The 14,026-nt window shown below is 33.3% G+C and overlaps 3 protein-coding genes across 4 annotated transcripts; 1 reads left to right on the top strand and 2 right to left on the bottom strand.

Annotated features, from left to right (window-relative positions):
* Positions 1 to 722: 722 nt before the first annotated feature.
* Positions 723 to 8,786, bottom strand: LOC134827648 (protein sel-1 homolog 1). Its single transcript, XM_063840396.1, has 3 exons — positions 7,447 to 8,786; positions 1,047 to 1,873; positions 723 to 986 (listed from the first exon to the last, which is right to left on the bottom strand). Exons 1-3 carry the CDS (start codon positions 8,690 to 8,692, stop codon positions 744 to 746), a joined length of 2,316 nt encoding a protein of 771 aa, XP_063696466.1. The 5' UTR covers positions 8,693 to 8,786; the 3' UTR covers positions 723 to 743.
* A 341-nt stretch (positions 8,787 to 9,127) lies between these two features.
* On the top strand, positions 9,128 to 12,971 carry LOC134827647 (mismatch repair endonuclease PMS2). Its single transcript, XM_063840395.1, has 3 exons — positions 9,128 to 9,281; positions 9,335 to 11,200; positions 12,525 to 12,971. The coding sequence occupies exons 1-3, from the start codon at positions 9,186 to 9,188 to the stop codon at positions 12,969 to 12,971; spliced, it is 2,409 nt and encodes an 802-aa protein (XP_063696465.1). The 5' UTR covers positions 9,128 to 9,185.
* A 6-nt stretch (positions 12,972 to 12,977) lies between these two features.
* LOC134827652 (uncharacterized) lies at positions 12,978 to 13,813 on the bottom strand. 2 transcript variants are annotated; one of them, XM_063840400.1, is made up of 2 exons: positions 13,609 to 13,813; positions 12,978 to 13,551 (listed from the first exon to the last, which is right to left on the bottom strand). In XM_063840400.1, the coding sequence occupies exons 1-2, from the start codon at positions 13,693 to 13,695 to the stop codon at positions 13,117 to 13,119; spliced, it is 522 nt and encodes a 173-aa protein (XP_063696470.1). In that variant the 5' UTR covers positions 13,696 to 13,813; the 3' UTR covers positions 12,978 to 13,116. The 2 variants fall into 2 exon arrangements, with proteins under 2 accessions (XP_063696470.1, XP_063696469.1); XM_063840399.1 differs by having other exon boundaries at positions 12,978 to 13,566.
* Between the last annotated feature and the right edge of the window lie 213 nt (positions 13,814 to 14,026).

Raw genomic sequence — 14,026 nt, forward strand, 5'->3', positions numbered from 1 at the left:
AAATGATTTTAAATTTTGTAAAAAAAAAAAGACCAAAAAACGGCCAATTCATCCCTCCTAAATTTTAAAATTTATTTTCAAAAACATTAAGCTTCGTGACAATTATAGAGAAAAGTGTACCTTTTTAACTAAAAGATAATTTCTTACAAAAATAAGAAATAGTGCAAAATTCTGTATGAATAAAACTACCTCATGTTCAATTTCTTTTAAAAAATGAAAATTTGGGATTGTTGTTTTGGCCTAAAGAAAAAATTTTTATCTGATGTTAAAATTAAATTTTTAACTTAATTTTATGTTTTGAACTTTTTTTTTTAAATTTTTAAAATAATTTTTTTTTCTTAAAAATTTTAAATTGTATAAAGTAAAATTTTTCAATTTACTTAAAGAATTTTAAAATGGTTAAAAAATAAATAAAATTATGTCAAAAATTTAATTTAATACATCCGATAAAAATTTTAAAAATATTTTTTCATTTTATAAATTAAATCAACTGATCTTACAGAAATTTTGATCCTTTCTAATAATTTTTGCTCAAAAATGTGCCAAAATTTAACGTTTTCTTGAATTTTTCATACTCGATATGAAATATCTCTCCATGAATTTTGCAAAATATTTAAATTGGAATTTTTATTTTACCTGAAGTATGAAACTTGGCGACTAAAAGGTAAAAATTACTAAAAAAATTGTATTTAAAAGTTTTTTTTTATTTATTAACTAATTCTTTTTACATAAATCTATCTGTTTTACTCCTGCTGTTGCTGATTCTGTGGACGATCATCTTGTGATGTGGGTTCTTGTGCTGCATTTCCGGCGTCATTCTGATTATTATTCTCATTGTTGTTGTTGTTTGCGGTGTTGGCGTCTGGTATCGTGGGTCGTCTTAGGTAAATTATCATTCCGAGGACTAGAGTTAGGATGGTGATGAGATACAAATCCCAATTGCTTGCGATATTCTCGTCCAAATGCAAGATTATCTGGAATGGCGACTAAAATTTCGAACAAAAATTAATTAAAAATCACTTAAACCCTCATTAAAATCCACTTACGTCTTTCAAAGATTCCAATTTGAACAAGAACTGCAACTTCAAGAGTGCCATGGCAACGGGAACTTTTGCATCGTCACTCGTTTCGGCAGCCAAATCGTAACATCGCTTCGCCAAATGAATATCTTGCTTCATTCCGAGTCCCTGTTCGTGCATGTAGCCCAAATTGAACATGGCTTGCGCGTTATGTTGCTGATCCGAGGCCATGCGATAATGCGATGCCGCCGTTTCGTAATCCACATTCGTTCCGAGTCCGTAATAATGATAATCGCCGAGTTTCACTTGAGCCGGCGAGTAACCTTGGGCAGCAGCACGTCCCCAGTATTGCAAAGCGCGAACAAGATCTTCCTTGCGACTTTTAAAGAGATTAATTTCGCCTTTGTCAAGCAAGAAAGCGGCGTTACTTTGGGCAACTTCGTATCCGAGCTCCGACATGAGCGCGTATTGCATGAAAGCCTCCTCGAAACGGTACGAACGGTAATCTTGGTGCGCAAACATTAACCTTTCTGCCCATTTTCCGCGTTCAGCGACATTTTTGAAGAGTTCAACGGCAGTCGCACAACTGCGCATCGTGCCTAAGCCGGCAGCATGGATCTGACCGAGATTGTAAAATGCCAAGACGTGACCTGCTTGCGATGCTAAGCTGAAATATTTGTTGGCTTGCTTGAAATCGCGCTTCACGCCGATGCCCGAGAAGTACATATTGCCGAGTTGAAGTTGCCCATCGACCCAACCTTGTTCAGCGGCTTTCGTGAAGAAACTGAATGCTTTGACGGTATCCTTGGGAACTCCTTTGCCTTGCAAATACATTACGCCGAGACCACTTTGACCTGGAATTCGATGAAAAAAGGTAAATTTTAATTTAATTTAATGCAAAAAGATTTTTAAAAAATCAATTTGTCGAGAAAAAATTAAAAAATTGTCGATTTTTGACAAAACAAAAAAAATCTGATAATTTTTGCATGCCAAGTTTCGACAAATTCAAGGCTAAAAATTTTTACGTATTTTATTTTCTTGAAAAAAATTTTGTTAAGCCTTTGGTAGTAACAACGCTGATTTTTTTTACAAGTCATTTTTTAATCAGTTTTAAGCCTAAAATTGCATAAATATTCATTCTAAAGATGATTTCTGATCATATTGGGTCGATATTTGACGAAACAAAAAAATCAGCGTTTGGAAGTAAAAACGCTGATTTTTTTACAAGTCATTTTTTGACCAGTTTTAAGCTTAAAATTGCATAAATATTCATTCTAAAGATGATTTCTGATCATATTGGGTCGATATTTGACGAAACAAAAAAATCAGCGTTTGGAAGTAAAAACGCTGATTTTTTTACAAGTCATTTTTTGACCAGTTTTAAGCTTAAAATTGAATAAATATTCATTCTAAAGATGATTTCTGATCATATTGGGTCGATATTTGACGAAACAAAAAAATCAGCGTTTGGAAGTAAAAACGCTGATTTTTTTACAAGTCATTTTTTGACCAGTTTTAAGCTTAAAATTGAATAAATATTCATTCTAAAGATGATTTCTGATCATATTGGGTCGATATTTGACGAAACAAAAAAATCAGCGTTTGGAAGTAAAAACGCTGATTTTTTTACAAGTCATTTTTTGACCAGTTTTAAGCCTAAAATTGAATAAATATTCATTCTAAAGATGATTTCTGATCATATTGGGTCGATATTTGACGAAACAAAAAAATCAGCGTTTGGAAGTAAAAACGCTGATTTTTTTACAAGTCATTTTTTGACCAGTTTTAAGCTTAAAATTGCATAAATATTCATTCTAAAGATGATTTCTGTTCATTTTGGGTCGATATTTGACGAAACAAAAAAATCAGCGTTTGGAAGTAAAAACGCTGATTTTTTTACATGTCATTTTTTGACCAGTTTTAAGCCTAAAATTGAATAAATATTCATTCTAAAGATGATTTGTGTTCATATTGGGTCGATATTTGACGAAACAAAAAAATCAGCGTTTGGAAGTAAAAACGCTGATTTTTTTACAAGTCATTTTTTGACCAGTTTTAAGCCTAAAATTGAATAAATATTCATTCTAAAGATGATTTCTTATCATATTGGGTCGATATTTGACGAAACAAAAAAATCAGCGTTTGGAAGTAAAAACGCTGATTTTTTTACAAGTCATTTTTTGACCAGTTTTAAGCTTAAAATTGCATAAATATTCATTCTAAAGATGATTTCTGATCATATTGGGTCGATATTTGACGAAACAAAAAAATCAGCGTTTGGAAGTAAAAACGCTGATTTTTTTACAAGTCATTTTTTGACCAGTTTTAAGCTTAAAATTGAATAAATATTCATTCTAAAGATGATTTCTGATCATATTGGGTCGATATTTGACGAAACAAAAAAATCAGCGTTTGGAAGTAAAAACGCTGATTTTTTTACAAGTCATTTTTTGACCAGTTTTAAGCCTAAAATTGAATAAATATTCATTCTAAAGATGATTTCTGATCATATTGGGTCGATATTTGACGAAACAAAAAAATCAGCGTTTGGAAGTAAAAACGCTGATTTTTTTACAAGTCATTTTTTGACCAGTTTTAAGCTTAAAATTGCATAAATATTCATTCTAAAGGTGATTTCTGATCATATTGGGTCGATATTTGACGAAACAAAAAAATCAGCGTTTGGAAGTAAAAACGCTGATTTTTTTACAAGTCATTTTTTGACCAGTTTTAAGCTTAAAATTGAATAAATATTCATTCTAAAGATGATTTCTGATCATATTGGGTCGATATTTGACGAAACAAAAAAATCAGCGTTTGGAAGTAAAAACGCTGATTTTTTTACAAGTCATTTTTTGACCAGTTTTAAGCCTAAAATTGAATAAATATTCATTCTAAAGATGATTTCTGTCATATTGGGTCGATATTTGACAGCGTTTGGAAGTAAAAACGCTGATTTTTTTACAAGTCATTTTTTGACCAGTTTTAAGCCTAAAATTGAATAAATATTCATTCTAAAGATGATTTCTGATCATATTGGGTCGATATTTGACGAAACAAAAAAATCAGCGTTTGGAAGTAAAAACGCTGATTTTTTTACAAGTCATTTTTTGACCAGTTTTAAGCTTAAAATTGCATAAATATTCATTCTAAAGATGATTTCTGATCATATTGGGTCGATATTTGACGAAACAAAAAAATCAGCGTTTGGAAGTAAAAACGCTGATTTTTTTACAAGTCATTTTTTGACCAGTTTTAAGCTTAAAATTGCATAAATATTCATTCTAAAGGTGATTTCTGATCATATTGGGTCGATATTTGACGAAACAAAAAAATCAGCGTTTGGAAGTAAAAACGCTGATTTTTTTACAAGTCATTTTTTTACAAGCTTAAAATTGCATAAATATTCATTCTAAAGATGATTTCTGATCATATTGGGTCGATATTTGACGAAACAAAAAAATCAGCGTTTGGAAGTAAAAACGCTGATTTTTTTACAAGTCATTTTTTGACCAGTTTTAAGCCTAAAATTGAATAAATATTCATTCTAAAGATGATTTCTGATCATATTGGGTCGATATTTGACGAAACAAAAAAATCAGCGTTTGGAAGTAAAAACGCTGATTTTTTTACAAGTCATTTTTTGACCAGTTTTAAGCCTAAAATTGAATAAATATTCATTCTAAAGATGATTTTTGATCATATTGGGTCGATATTTGACGAAACAAAAAAATCAGCGTTTGGAAGTAAAAACGCTGATTTTTTTACAAGTCATTTTTTGACCAGTTTTAAGCTTAAAATTGCATAAATATTCATTCTAAAGATGATTTCTGATCATATTGGGTCGATATTTGACGAAACAAAAAAATCAGCGTTTGGAAGTAAAAACGCTGATTTTTTTTACAAGTCATTTTTTGACCAGTTTTAAGCTTAAAATTGCATAAATATTCATTCTAAAGATGATTTTTGATCATATTGGGTCGATATTTGACGAAACAAAAAAATCAGCGTTTGGAAGTAAAAACGCTGATTTTTTTACAAGTCATTTTTTGACCAGTTTTAAGCCTAAAATTGATTAAATATTCATTCTAAAGATGATTTTTTATCATATTGGGTCGATATTTGACGAAACAAAAAAATCAGCGTTTGGAAGTAAAAACGCTGATTTTTTTACAAGTCATTTTTTGACCAGTTTTAAGCTTAAAATTGCATAAATATTCATTTTTTGACCAGTTTTAAGCTTAAAATTGATAAATATTCATTCTAAAGATGATTTCTGATCATATTGGGTCGATATTTGACGAAACAAAAAAATCAGCGTTTGGAAGTAAAAACGCTGATTTTTTTACAAGTCATTTTTTGACCAGTTTTAAGCTTAAAATTGCATAAATATTCATTCTAAAGATGATTTCTGATCATATTGGGTCGATATTTGACGAAACAAAAAAATCAGCGTTTGGAAGTAAAAACGCTGATTTTTTTACAAGTCATTTTTTGACCAGTTTTAAGCTGATTTTTTTAAAGATGATTTCAAGTCGATATTTGATCAGCGTTTTTGATTTTTTTACAAGTCATTTTTTGAAGTTTTAAGCCTAAAATTGAATAAATATTCATTCTAAAGTTGATTTCTGTTCATTTTGGGTCGATATTTGACGAAACAAAAAAATCAGCGTTTGGAAGTAAAAACGCTGATTTTTTTACAAGTCATTTTTTGACCAGTTTTAAGCCTAAAATTGCATAAATATTCATTCTAAAGATGATTTCTGATCATATTGGGTCGATATTTGACGAAACAAAAAAATCAGCGTTTGGAAGTAAAAACGCTGATTTTTTTACAAGTCATTTTTTGACCAGTTTTAAGCCTAAAATTGCATAAATATTCATTCTAAAGATGATTTCTGATCATATTGGGTCGATATTTGACGAAACAAAAAAATCAGCGTTTGGAAGTAAAAACGCTGATTTTTTTACAAGTCATTTTTTGACCAGTTTTAAGCCTAAAATTGCATAAATATTCATTCTAAAGATGATTTCTGATCATATTGGGTCGATATTTGACGAAACAAAAAAATCAGCGTTTGGAAGTAAAAACGCTGATTTTTTTACAAGTCATTTTTTGACCAGTTTTAAGCTTAAAATTGCATAAATATTCATTCTAAAGATGATTTCTGATCATATTGGGTCGATATTTGACGAAACAAAAAAATCAGCGTTTGGAAGTAAAAACGCTGATTTTTTTACAAGTCATTTTTTGACCAGTTTTAAGCTTAAAATTGCATAAATATTCATTCTAAAGATGATTTCTGATCATATTGGGTCGATATTTGACGAAACAAAAAAATCAGCGTTTGGAAGTAAAAACGCTGATTTTTTTACAAGTCATTTTTTGACCAGTTTTAAGCTTAAAATTGCATAAATATTCATTCTAAAGATGATTTCTGATCATATTGGGTCGATATTTGATGAAACAAAAAAATCAGCGTTTGGAAGTAAAAACGCTGATTTTTTTACAAGTCATTTTTTGACCAGTTTTAAGCCTAAAATTGAATAAATATTCATTCTAAAGATGATTTCTGATCATATTGGGTCGATATTTGATGAAACAAAAAAATCAGCGTTTGGAAGTAAAAACGCTGATTTTTTTACAAGTCATTTTTTGACCAGTTTTAAGCTTAAAATTGCATAAATATTCATTCTAAAGATGATTTCTGATCATATTGGGTCGATATTTGACGAAACAAAAAAATCAGCGTTTGGAAGTAAAAACGCTGATTTTTTTACAAGTCATTTTTTGACCAGTTTTAAGCTTAAAATTGAATAAATATTCATTCTAAAGATGATTTCTGATCATATTGGGTCGATATTTGACGAAACAAAAAAATCAGCGTTTGGAAGTAAAAACGCTGATTTTTTTACAAGTCATTTTTTGACCAGTTTTAAGCCTAAAATTGAATAAATATTCATTCTAAAGATGATTTCTGTTCATATTGGGTCGATATTTGATGAAACAAAAAAATCAGCGTTTGGAAGTTCAAACGCTGATTTTTTTACAAGTCATTTTTTGACCAGTTTTAAGCCTAAAATTGAATAAATATTCATTCTAAAGTTGATTTCTGTTCATATTGGGTCGATATTTGACGAAACAAAAAAATCAGCGTTTGGAAGTAAAAACGCTGATTTTTTTACAAGTCATTTTTTGACCAGTTTTAAGCCTAAAATTGAATAAATATTCATTCTAAAGATGATTTCTGATCATATTGGGTCGATATTTGATGAAACAAAAAAATCAGCGTTTGGAAGTAAAAACGCTGATTTTTTTACAAGTCATTTTTTGACCAGTTTTAAGCCTAAAATTGCATAAATATTCATTCTAAAGATGATTTCTGTTCATATTGGGCCTAAAAAAAATTAAAGAAAAATTACATACCAACTGGATTTCCTAAATCCGCTGCCCGTTTAAAATATTTGAAGGCTGTGTCATTATCGGCTTTAATATGTTCACTCCCTTCCAAGTACATTTTCCCCAAAAATCCCATCGCAATTGCATTTCCCGCATTCGCTGCTTGTTGAAAATAGTGCAATGCCTTCTGATAATCCAACGGAACTCCTCTGCCGCCTTGATAATGCAACTGTCCCAAACCAACTTGGGCTTGAACGTCTCCCTTATCTGCCAGCAATTGATAATAATCGATCAAATCGTTGTCCAAGATGCCAGAACTCGATCCCGAATTCTCTACTTCATCCAACAATCGAATCCGATGAAGTGCATTGCCACCCGAAAAGGTAACTTCAGCAGCAACTTTCTTCGCAACTCGTTGATAAAACTCCAAAGCTTGTTCACAGCTGTTTGGAACACCGACACCGCCCCAATATCTGTATCCCATGGCCATTTGAGCCCACGTATTGTCCCCGAGAGCCGCAAATGTGTAATGCAGAATTGCTTTTGCCTGACTGACGTTCATCCCAATGCCCGAGGCATACATAAAACCGAGTCCCATGTGAGCTTCGGGCAATCCACTGGCGACAAGTTCAATAAAAGTCTCCTTTGCCGCTTCAATATTCAACGGAATCGGATGATGTCCCAATAATTGAGCCCAAGCGATTTTCGCCTTAGCTCCGACATGCCCCCGACGTGCGGCTTCAGCAAGTACCGAATGCCCAGTTTCCTTATCGCCGCGCGTTTTGTTCAAAATTGCCATTGCCGACTGGTACAATCGCTCTGCTTCCATTTCTTCGGGCGTAAGTACTTTGGGAGGTTCTTCGTCTTCTTCCTGCTCGGGCGATGCGAGCAACGACGCAGGATCAAAGTCGGATTTTGCATTATTTATCAGCTGATTGTACAAATCTTCGGCTTGACGTGTGGCTTCAGCTCCCGATTCACTTTCTTTACTCAGGTCCGGTGCCTTGACAATTTTTATCGCCGACGACGTGCTGAAACTGTAGTCGTCCATGGCTTCCTGCGAGGTTTCTTCTTCGAGTTTGCTGGATTTTCGATCGCCATCACGGTTTTTGGGCGCCGCAGCTTCGTGGGATGACGGAGGGGTCGGAGGCTCGTTATTATCTATCGGAGGTGCAATCAGTCCATCTTCAGCTAAACTTAAATTATCAGCAAGGAATATAAATATGACTAAAATTAAGAAAGTTCCGCGGTGCACGAACACTTTGCGCCGCATATTTTCAATGAAGTGTAGCAGAAAAATGACGATTTTTCTATTTTTTCATGTCTTTCTCGAATATTTCTTTTGCAAATCTACGTGTCTTTTTTGTTTGTTTTGAAATTCATTGAAATTGAGACGAATGAAATTGATATCTGCGACACGAAAACAAGGAGGCACGTGACCGAATTGCATAGGAAATCCAAGTGACTGAGTGAGTCGGCTGAAAGTGAACTGTTATACAACTGACAGCATATAACAGTATCACTTTCGATCGTCTCACTCAGTTACCCGGATTTCCTCGTGCAAGTCGTCACGAGCCTCCTTGTTTCGTGTCGCAGATGGCGCTGCAGGCAATGGGTCCACATCCTGTTTGGAGCCACCAAAGCGGAAGTGTGACGGGAAATAGAACTAATTTTGAGTCGTATGAAAGTGATAAATGGCGCAATTCGATGAAAACAATCAAAGATTCCCTTAAAAATTGCTAAAAATCTCTTAAAATCTTGACAAAATGAGTGAAATTGACGTTATTGAAGCTACAACGGACAAACCATCGCAGATTCAGCCATTGACAAAGGATGACGCTTGCAAAATTTCATCAGGACAAGTAAAAAATAATTCCTTACCTTCGAAAATTCCATCTAAAAATTAAATTTTCAGGTCATTTCCAGTCTCGCCATCGCCGTAAAAGAGCTAATTGAAAATTCTTTGGATGCTGGAGCGACTCTAATCGAAGTAAAATTCAAAGAACAGGGAATTTCAAGCTTGGAAGTCGTCGACAACGGCTGCGGCGTCAAAGAAGAAGACTTTGTCGGTCTCACACGACGTCATGCAACCTCCAAATTGCAAAATTTCAGCCAATTATCCGAAGTGGAAACTTTCGGCTTTCGCGGCGAGGCGTTAAACTCCCTTTGTGCCCTTGGAAAAGTCGTGATTCAAACAAAACACGAGTCTGCAACGAGAGCAACGCGTCTCGAATTCGATCACAGCGGAAATATCGTGAAACAAGGTCCGTGTTCGGGTCAAACGGGCACTCATGTGTACTTAACGGAGCTTTTTTCCTCACTTCCGGTCCGAAAAAGGGAATTTGCGAAGAATATCAAGAAGGAATACGCAAAAGCTTTGGAAATTTTGACTGCTTATTGCTTGATTTCGAGTTCTACGCGATTTATTGTGACAAATCAGGCGAAAAATGGATGCCGGTCGCAAGTTATGAGCACGAATGCCAAAGCGAGTGTCACGGAAAATATCAAAAGTATCTTCGGGCAGAAGCAAATGGAGCAATTGGTGGAAATAAAGACACCGAATCTCGGAAATGAGGCAGAAGACGCTCGTTTAGCCAAGTATAAAGTCGAAGGATTTGTCTCGGATTGTCAACATGGCAGTGGTCGAAGTAGCAAAGACCGACAATTTTTTTATATCAACTCTCGCCCGTGCGAGGCAAAGACTTTGCTCAAGTTTATCAACGAAATTTACAAAAAATTCAACATTCAGCAATATCCGTTTATTTTTTTGAACATCATTATGAACAAAGATGACGTCGATATCAACGTAACTCCAGACAAGAGACAACTTTTTATCGCGGACGAGCACATTTTGAAACAAGCTATTCTCAAATCTTTGACCGAAACGTACGAAGCAATCCAAAATGTCTACACAATTCGAACAATCAAGCCGTTTTTGAACAAATCCTCCTCTAATGAGGGCTCACAAGACGAAAAAATGAATGAAAGTGAGTCAGAACCGGAAGAAATCGCAGTTCCATCACAGAAAAAATACTCCCAGGCACTGTCGCAATGGAAAAATACCGGAAGTACTGATGATTCGTTCGACATTGAAAGCCCCGAGACGCGTTTCAAGCGAAAACTTGACGATGAAATCGAAATTCGAACGAAAAAATTGAAAATGGTACAGGGAATGTTACAAAAAAATGCTCAACCAATGAACGCCAGTTACGAAAGTGAAGATGATTTGGAAGATTTGACTTTGGAAGAAGAACCAAACAATTTCGCGACCCCCAAAAGAGCTCAAATAGAACATATTAAAACAATTTCGTGTAAAACTGTGACTCCAAAGCTCGTTCAACGTTCCCTACTGGAAACAATTCCCAAAAAATTGACAATTGAGAAGAAATCTCCGTTACCCGTGACAAAATCCTCGCCAAAAACGTCTAAATTGAGTTCAATTCCGACGCCACAAAATCTTCATTGCGCTAAAAATACCATCAAAATCACCCTCGATGAGATAAAGTCAAAAATGGATGCGGAATTGGATGCTCGTGATGCGTACAATCAACGAAATGAAGACGCACAACTAAAATTTAAAGCGAAAATTAATCCGGAATTGAATGAAAATGCAGAATCGGAACTCAGAAGAGAAATTTCCAAAGAAATGTTCCTCAAAATGGAGATAATTGGACAATTTAACTTGGGATTTATTATTGTGAGGCTCGAGGATGACTTGTTTATTGTCGATCAACATGCTTCTGCGGAAAAATATAATTTTGAGGATTTGATCAAGAATACGGTGAGTGATTTTTTTTAACTTTTATGGCGAAAATATTTGAATTTTGACTTTAACTTAAGAATTTGTTAAGTTAAGTCTTAAAACTTAACTTAAACTAAACTTAAGCCAACTTAAAAGACTTAAAACTTAAACTTTAGTGTGAGAAAAAAAAGTTTTGTCAAAAATTTTAAACTTTTAGAAAAAAATTATCATTTTTTGGAAAAAAAAATTGCAAATTAATAATTTTAATTTAGCTTAAGTCGAATAATGAAATAACTTTTTTCTTAAGTTTTCTTCAACTTAAAGTCAGCTTTTTAACTTAAAAGGCTCAGTAACTCTATTTTTTTCTAAAATTTACAAAAAATATTTTTTTTAAAAAAAATTTTAATTTAATTTGAAAAAAAAAATTAAAAAAGTAATAAAAAATGATTAAAAAATAACAAAATCTATTTTGACTTAAAGGTTTTTTAAAATTATTTTAAAAATCAAAATTAATTTTAACTTGACGTATAAATTTTGGAAAAAAAATTTTTTTTTAATTTGTAAAATAATATTTTAATTTTTGGAAAAAAATTAAGTTTTTCATTTTTATTGAATAAACATTTAAAAATTTTTTTGGCAAAGCTTAATGGCTATATTTTGAAAAAAAATTTAATTTCTCCCAAAAATGATCGAAAAGTCAAAACTTAATTGACACTAAAACTTAAGCTTAAGTCACAAAATATTTAACTTAAGATTAATATTAAGTCTTAAGTTTAAGGAAGGCTTAAGTTTAAGTCAAAAATTATTTTTTTCTAAAATGTCCAAATTTATTTCGAACTTTTTTATCAAAAACTTTTTTCGAAAAGTCAAAATCCCCCTCCTTTTTTCTTTTTTCAAAAAATTAAAGACAAAATTTTAACTTAAATATAAAATATTTTATATTTTGACTTAAGCTTAGGTTTGTTAATAATATTTTAAAAATCAATAAATTTTTGACTTGTCTTAAAAATTTTGGAAAAAAAATTTTTTTTTTTAATTTGTAAAATAATTTTTTAAGTTGACTTAAGCCAATTGAACTAATTTTTACTTTAACAGCCATATTTAATTTTTATTTGGCAGAGCTTAATTGATTTTTCTTTAAAAAAAAATTCTGAAAATTTCTCCCAAAAATATATAAAAGTCAAAAAGAAGAAAACTTAAACGGTAAATTTTAAGAATTAAGTCACAAAATATTTTTTTTTTTTAAGCCCCTTAAGGAAAATTCCTTAAGTTTAAGTCAAAAATTAAAAAAAATTTGGAGCGGCCTTATGTAAATTTTTATATTTTTTCTAAATTTTGATTTTTTAATTTTTTTTTTTTTTAGGAAATTCAAAGTCAATCTCTCGTATGTCCCGAACAACTCGAACTCTCAGCCACCAACGAAATCATTTTAATCGACAACTTACCGCTTTTCGAGAAAAATGGCTTCAAATTCAAAATCAACAACGAAAAGCCATCCACAAAACGTGTTAGTCTCACTGCCAAACCTTTCAGCAAGAACTGGAGTTTCGGCAAGGCTGATATCGAGGAAATGCTGCATTTGTTGTACGAAGCGCCCAATTCCACGGATATCAGACCTTCGCGTGTTCGAGCAATGTTCGCTAGTCGAGCTTGTCGCAAAAGTGTCATGATCGGAGATTTTTTGACGCAAGGACAAATGAAACGAATCGTTTCGCAGCTCTCGACACTAGATCAACCTTGGAATTGCCCTCATGGACGACCAACAATGCGTCACTTGGTCAACTTGAATCACTTAAAAATCGAGAATTAATTGGAATTTTCTTCAATTCTGCTTTAATTAATCAATAATATCTGGCAACTTTGCACCGTTTCTTAAAAATAAAAATTTGTCTACCTATTTTCTGTACATTTGGTGTGAAGTAATTGACAAAAATTACTTAATTTCAATGAAATTCTCAAAAATCAACGCGTTTCTTCTTCTTCGAGGACCCCAAAATAGACGAAGCGGGTCCCAAGCGAGATACGCCGCCGCTTCGACAACGTTTCAAAAAAGCCACTTTCACGGGTTGCGGCGGCGGACTTTCCGGCATCACCTCATCGCAATACAAATCATCCTTTTCCGAGCATTCGTCCGTCGATTCCGGGTCTTTTTTGGCGATGCTCTCATTTTGTCGGTCCTCGTCGTGATTTTCTGCCGTGTGATAACTCTCCAACGACGAAAAACTCGAATCTGGAAGCGCCAAGTCACACGGCGACAAACTGCCCGAAAGAGTAGTTAACGACGCCTGCGAGTCGGAATCTTGTTGCTGATCGCGAAACAAATCATCGAATGCCAAATTGCGTTTTACAGCCTCACGTTGTTCCAAATTCACCTGTTGCAGTTCGGCGTGCTGCAAAAACGGGAACTTTTGAGAGAAAAAATGAGAAATTCGGTTGGAAAAACTTACCGGCGACGTGATTCCCAGCTCTTGACACAACAAAATATCGCATTTGACGCAACTCGTGGACTCTTCGGGACTTTTGTCGAGACTCATTTTGGGCTGGAGCGGAAATTTTGCGCGTTTCTACACTAATTTTGGGCTGTTTTGAGCACGAAAATTGGAAAAAATCTTCGAATGGACGTCCATCGGCGGCGGTTGATATAACGGGATCTAAAATCTTATCACTTAAAAAATCGCCTCATGCTAATTCAAGACTTTCGATACGATTTCTATACGTTGTACGTGCTACAGCTGCATTGAATGTACGTTTCATGCCTGTACGAGTCATACGAACTACTCCTGTACGTGTTATACGAGCCCGCTAATTCAAGAAATTCACTTTGCCGCTAATTCAATCACAATAAATGCGAATTTTTGGAAGTTG

The sequence above is a fragment of the Culicoides brevitarsis genome, chromosome 1, assembly GCF_036172545.1.
Source record: "Culicoides brevitarsis isolate CSIRO-B50_1 chromosome 1, AGI_CSIRO_Cbre_v1, whole genome shotgun sequence".
Classification (NCBI taxonomy): domain Eukaryota; kingdom Metazoa; phylum Arthropoda; class Insecta; order Diptera; family Ceratopogonidae; genus Culicoides; species Culicoides brevitarsis.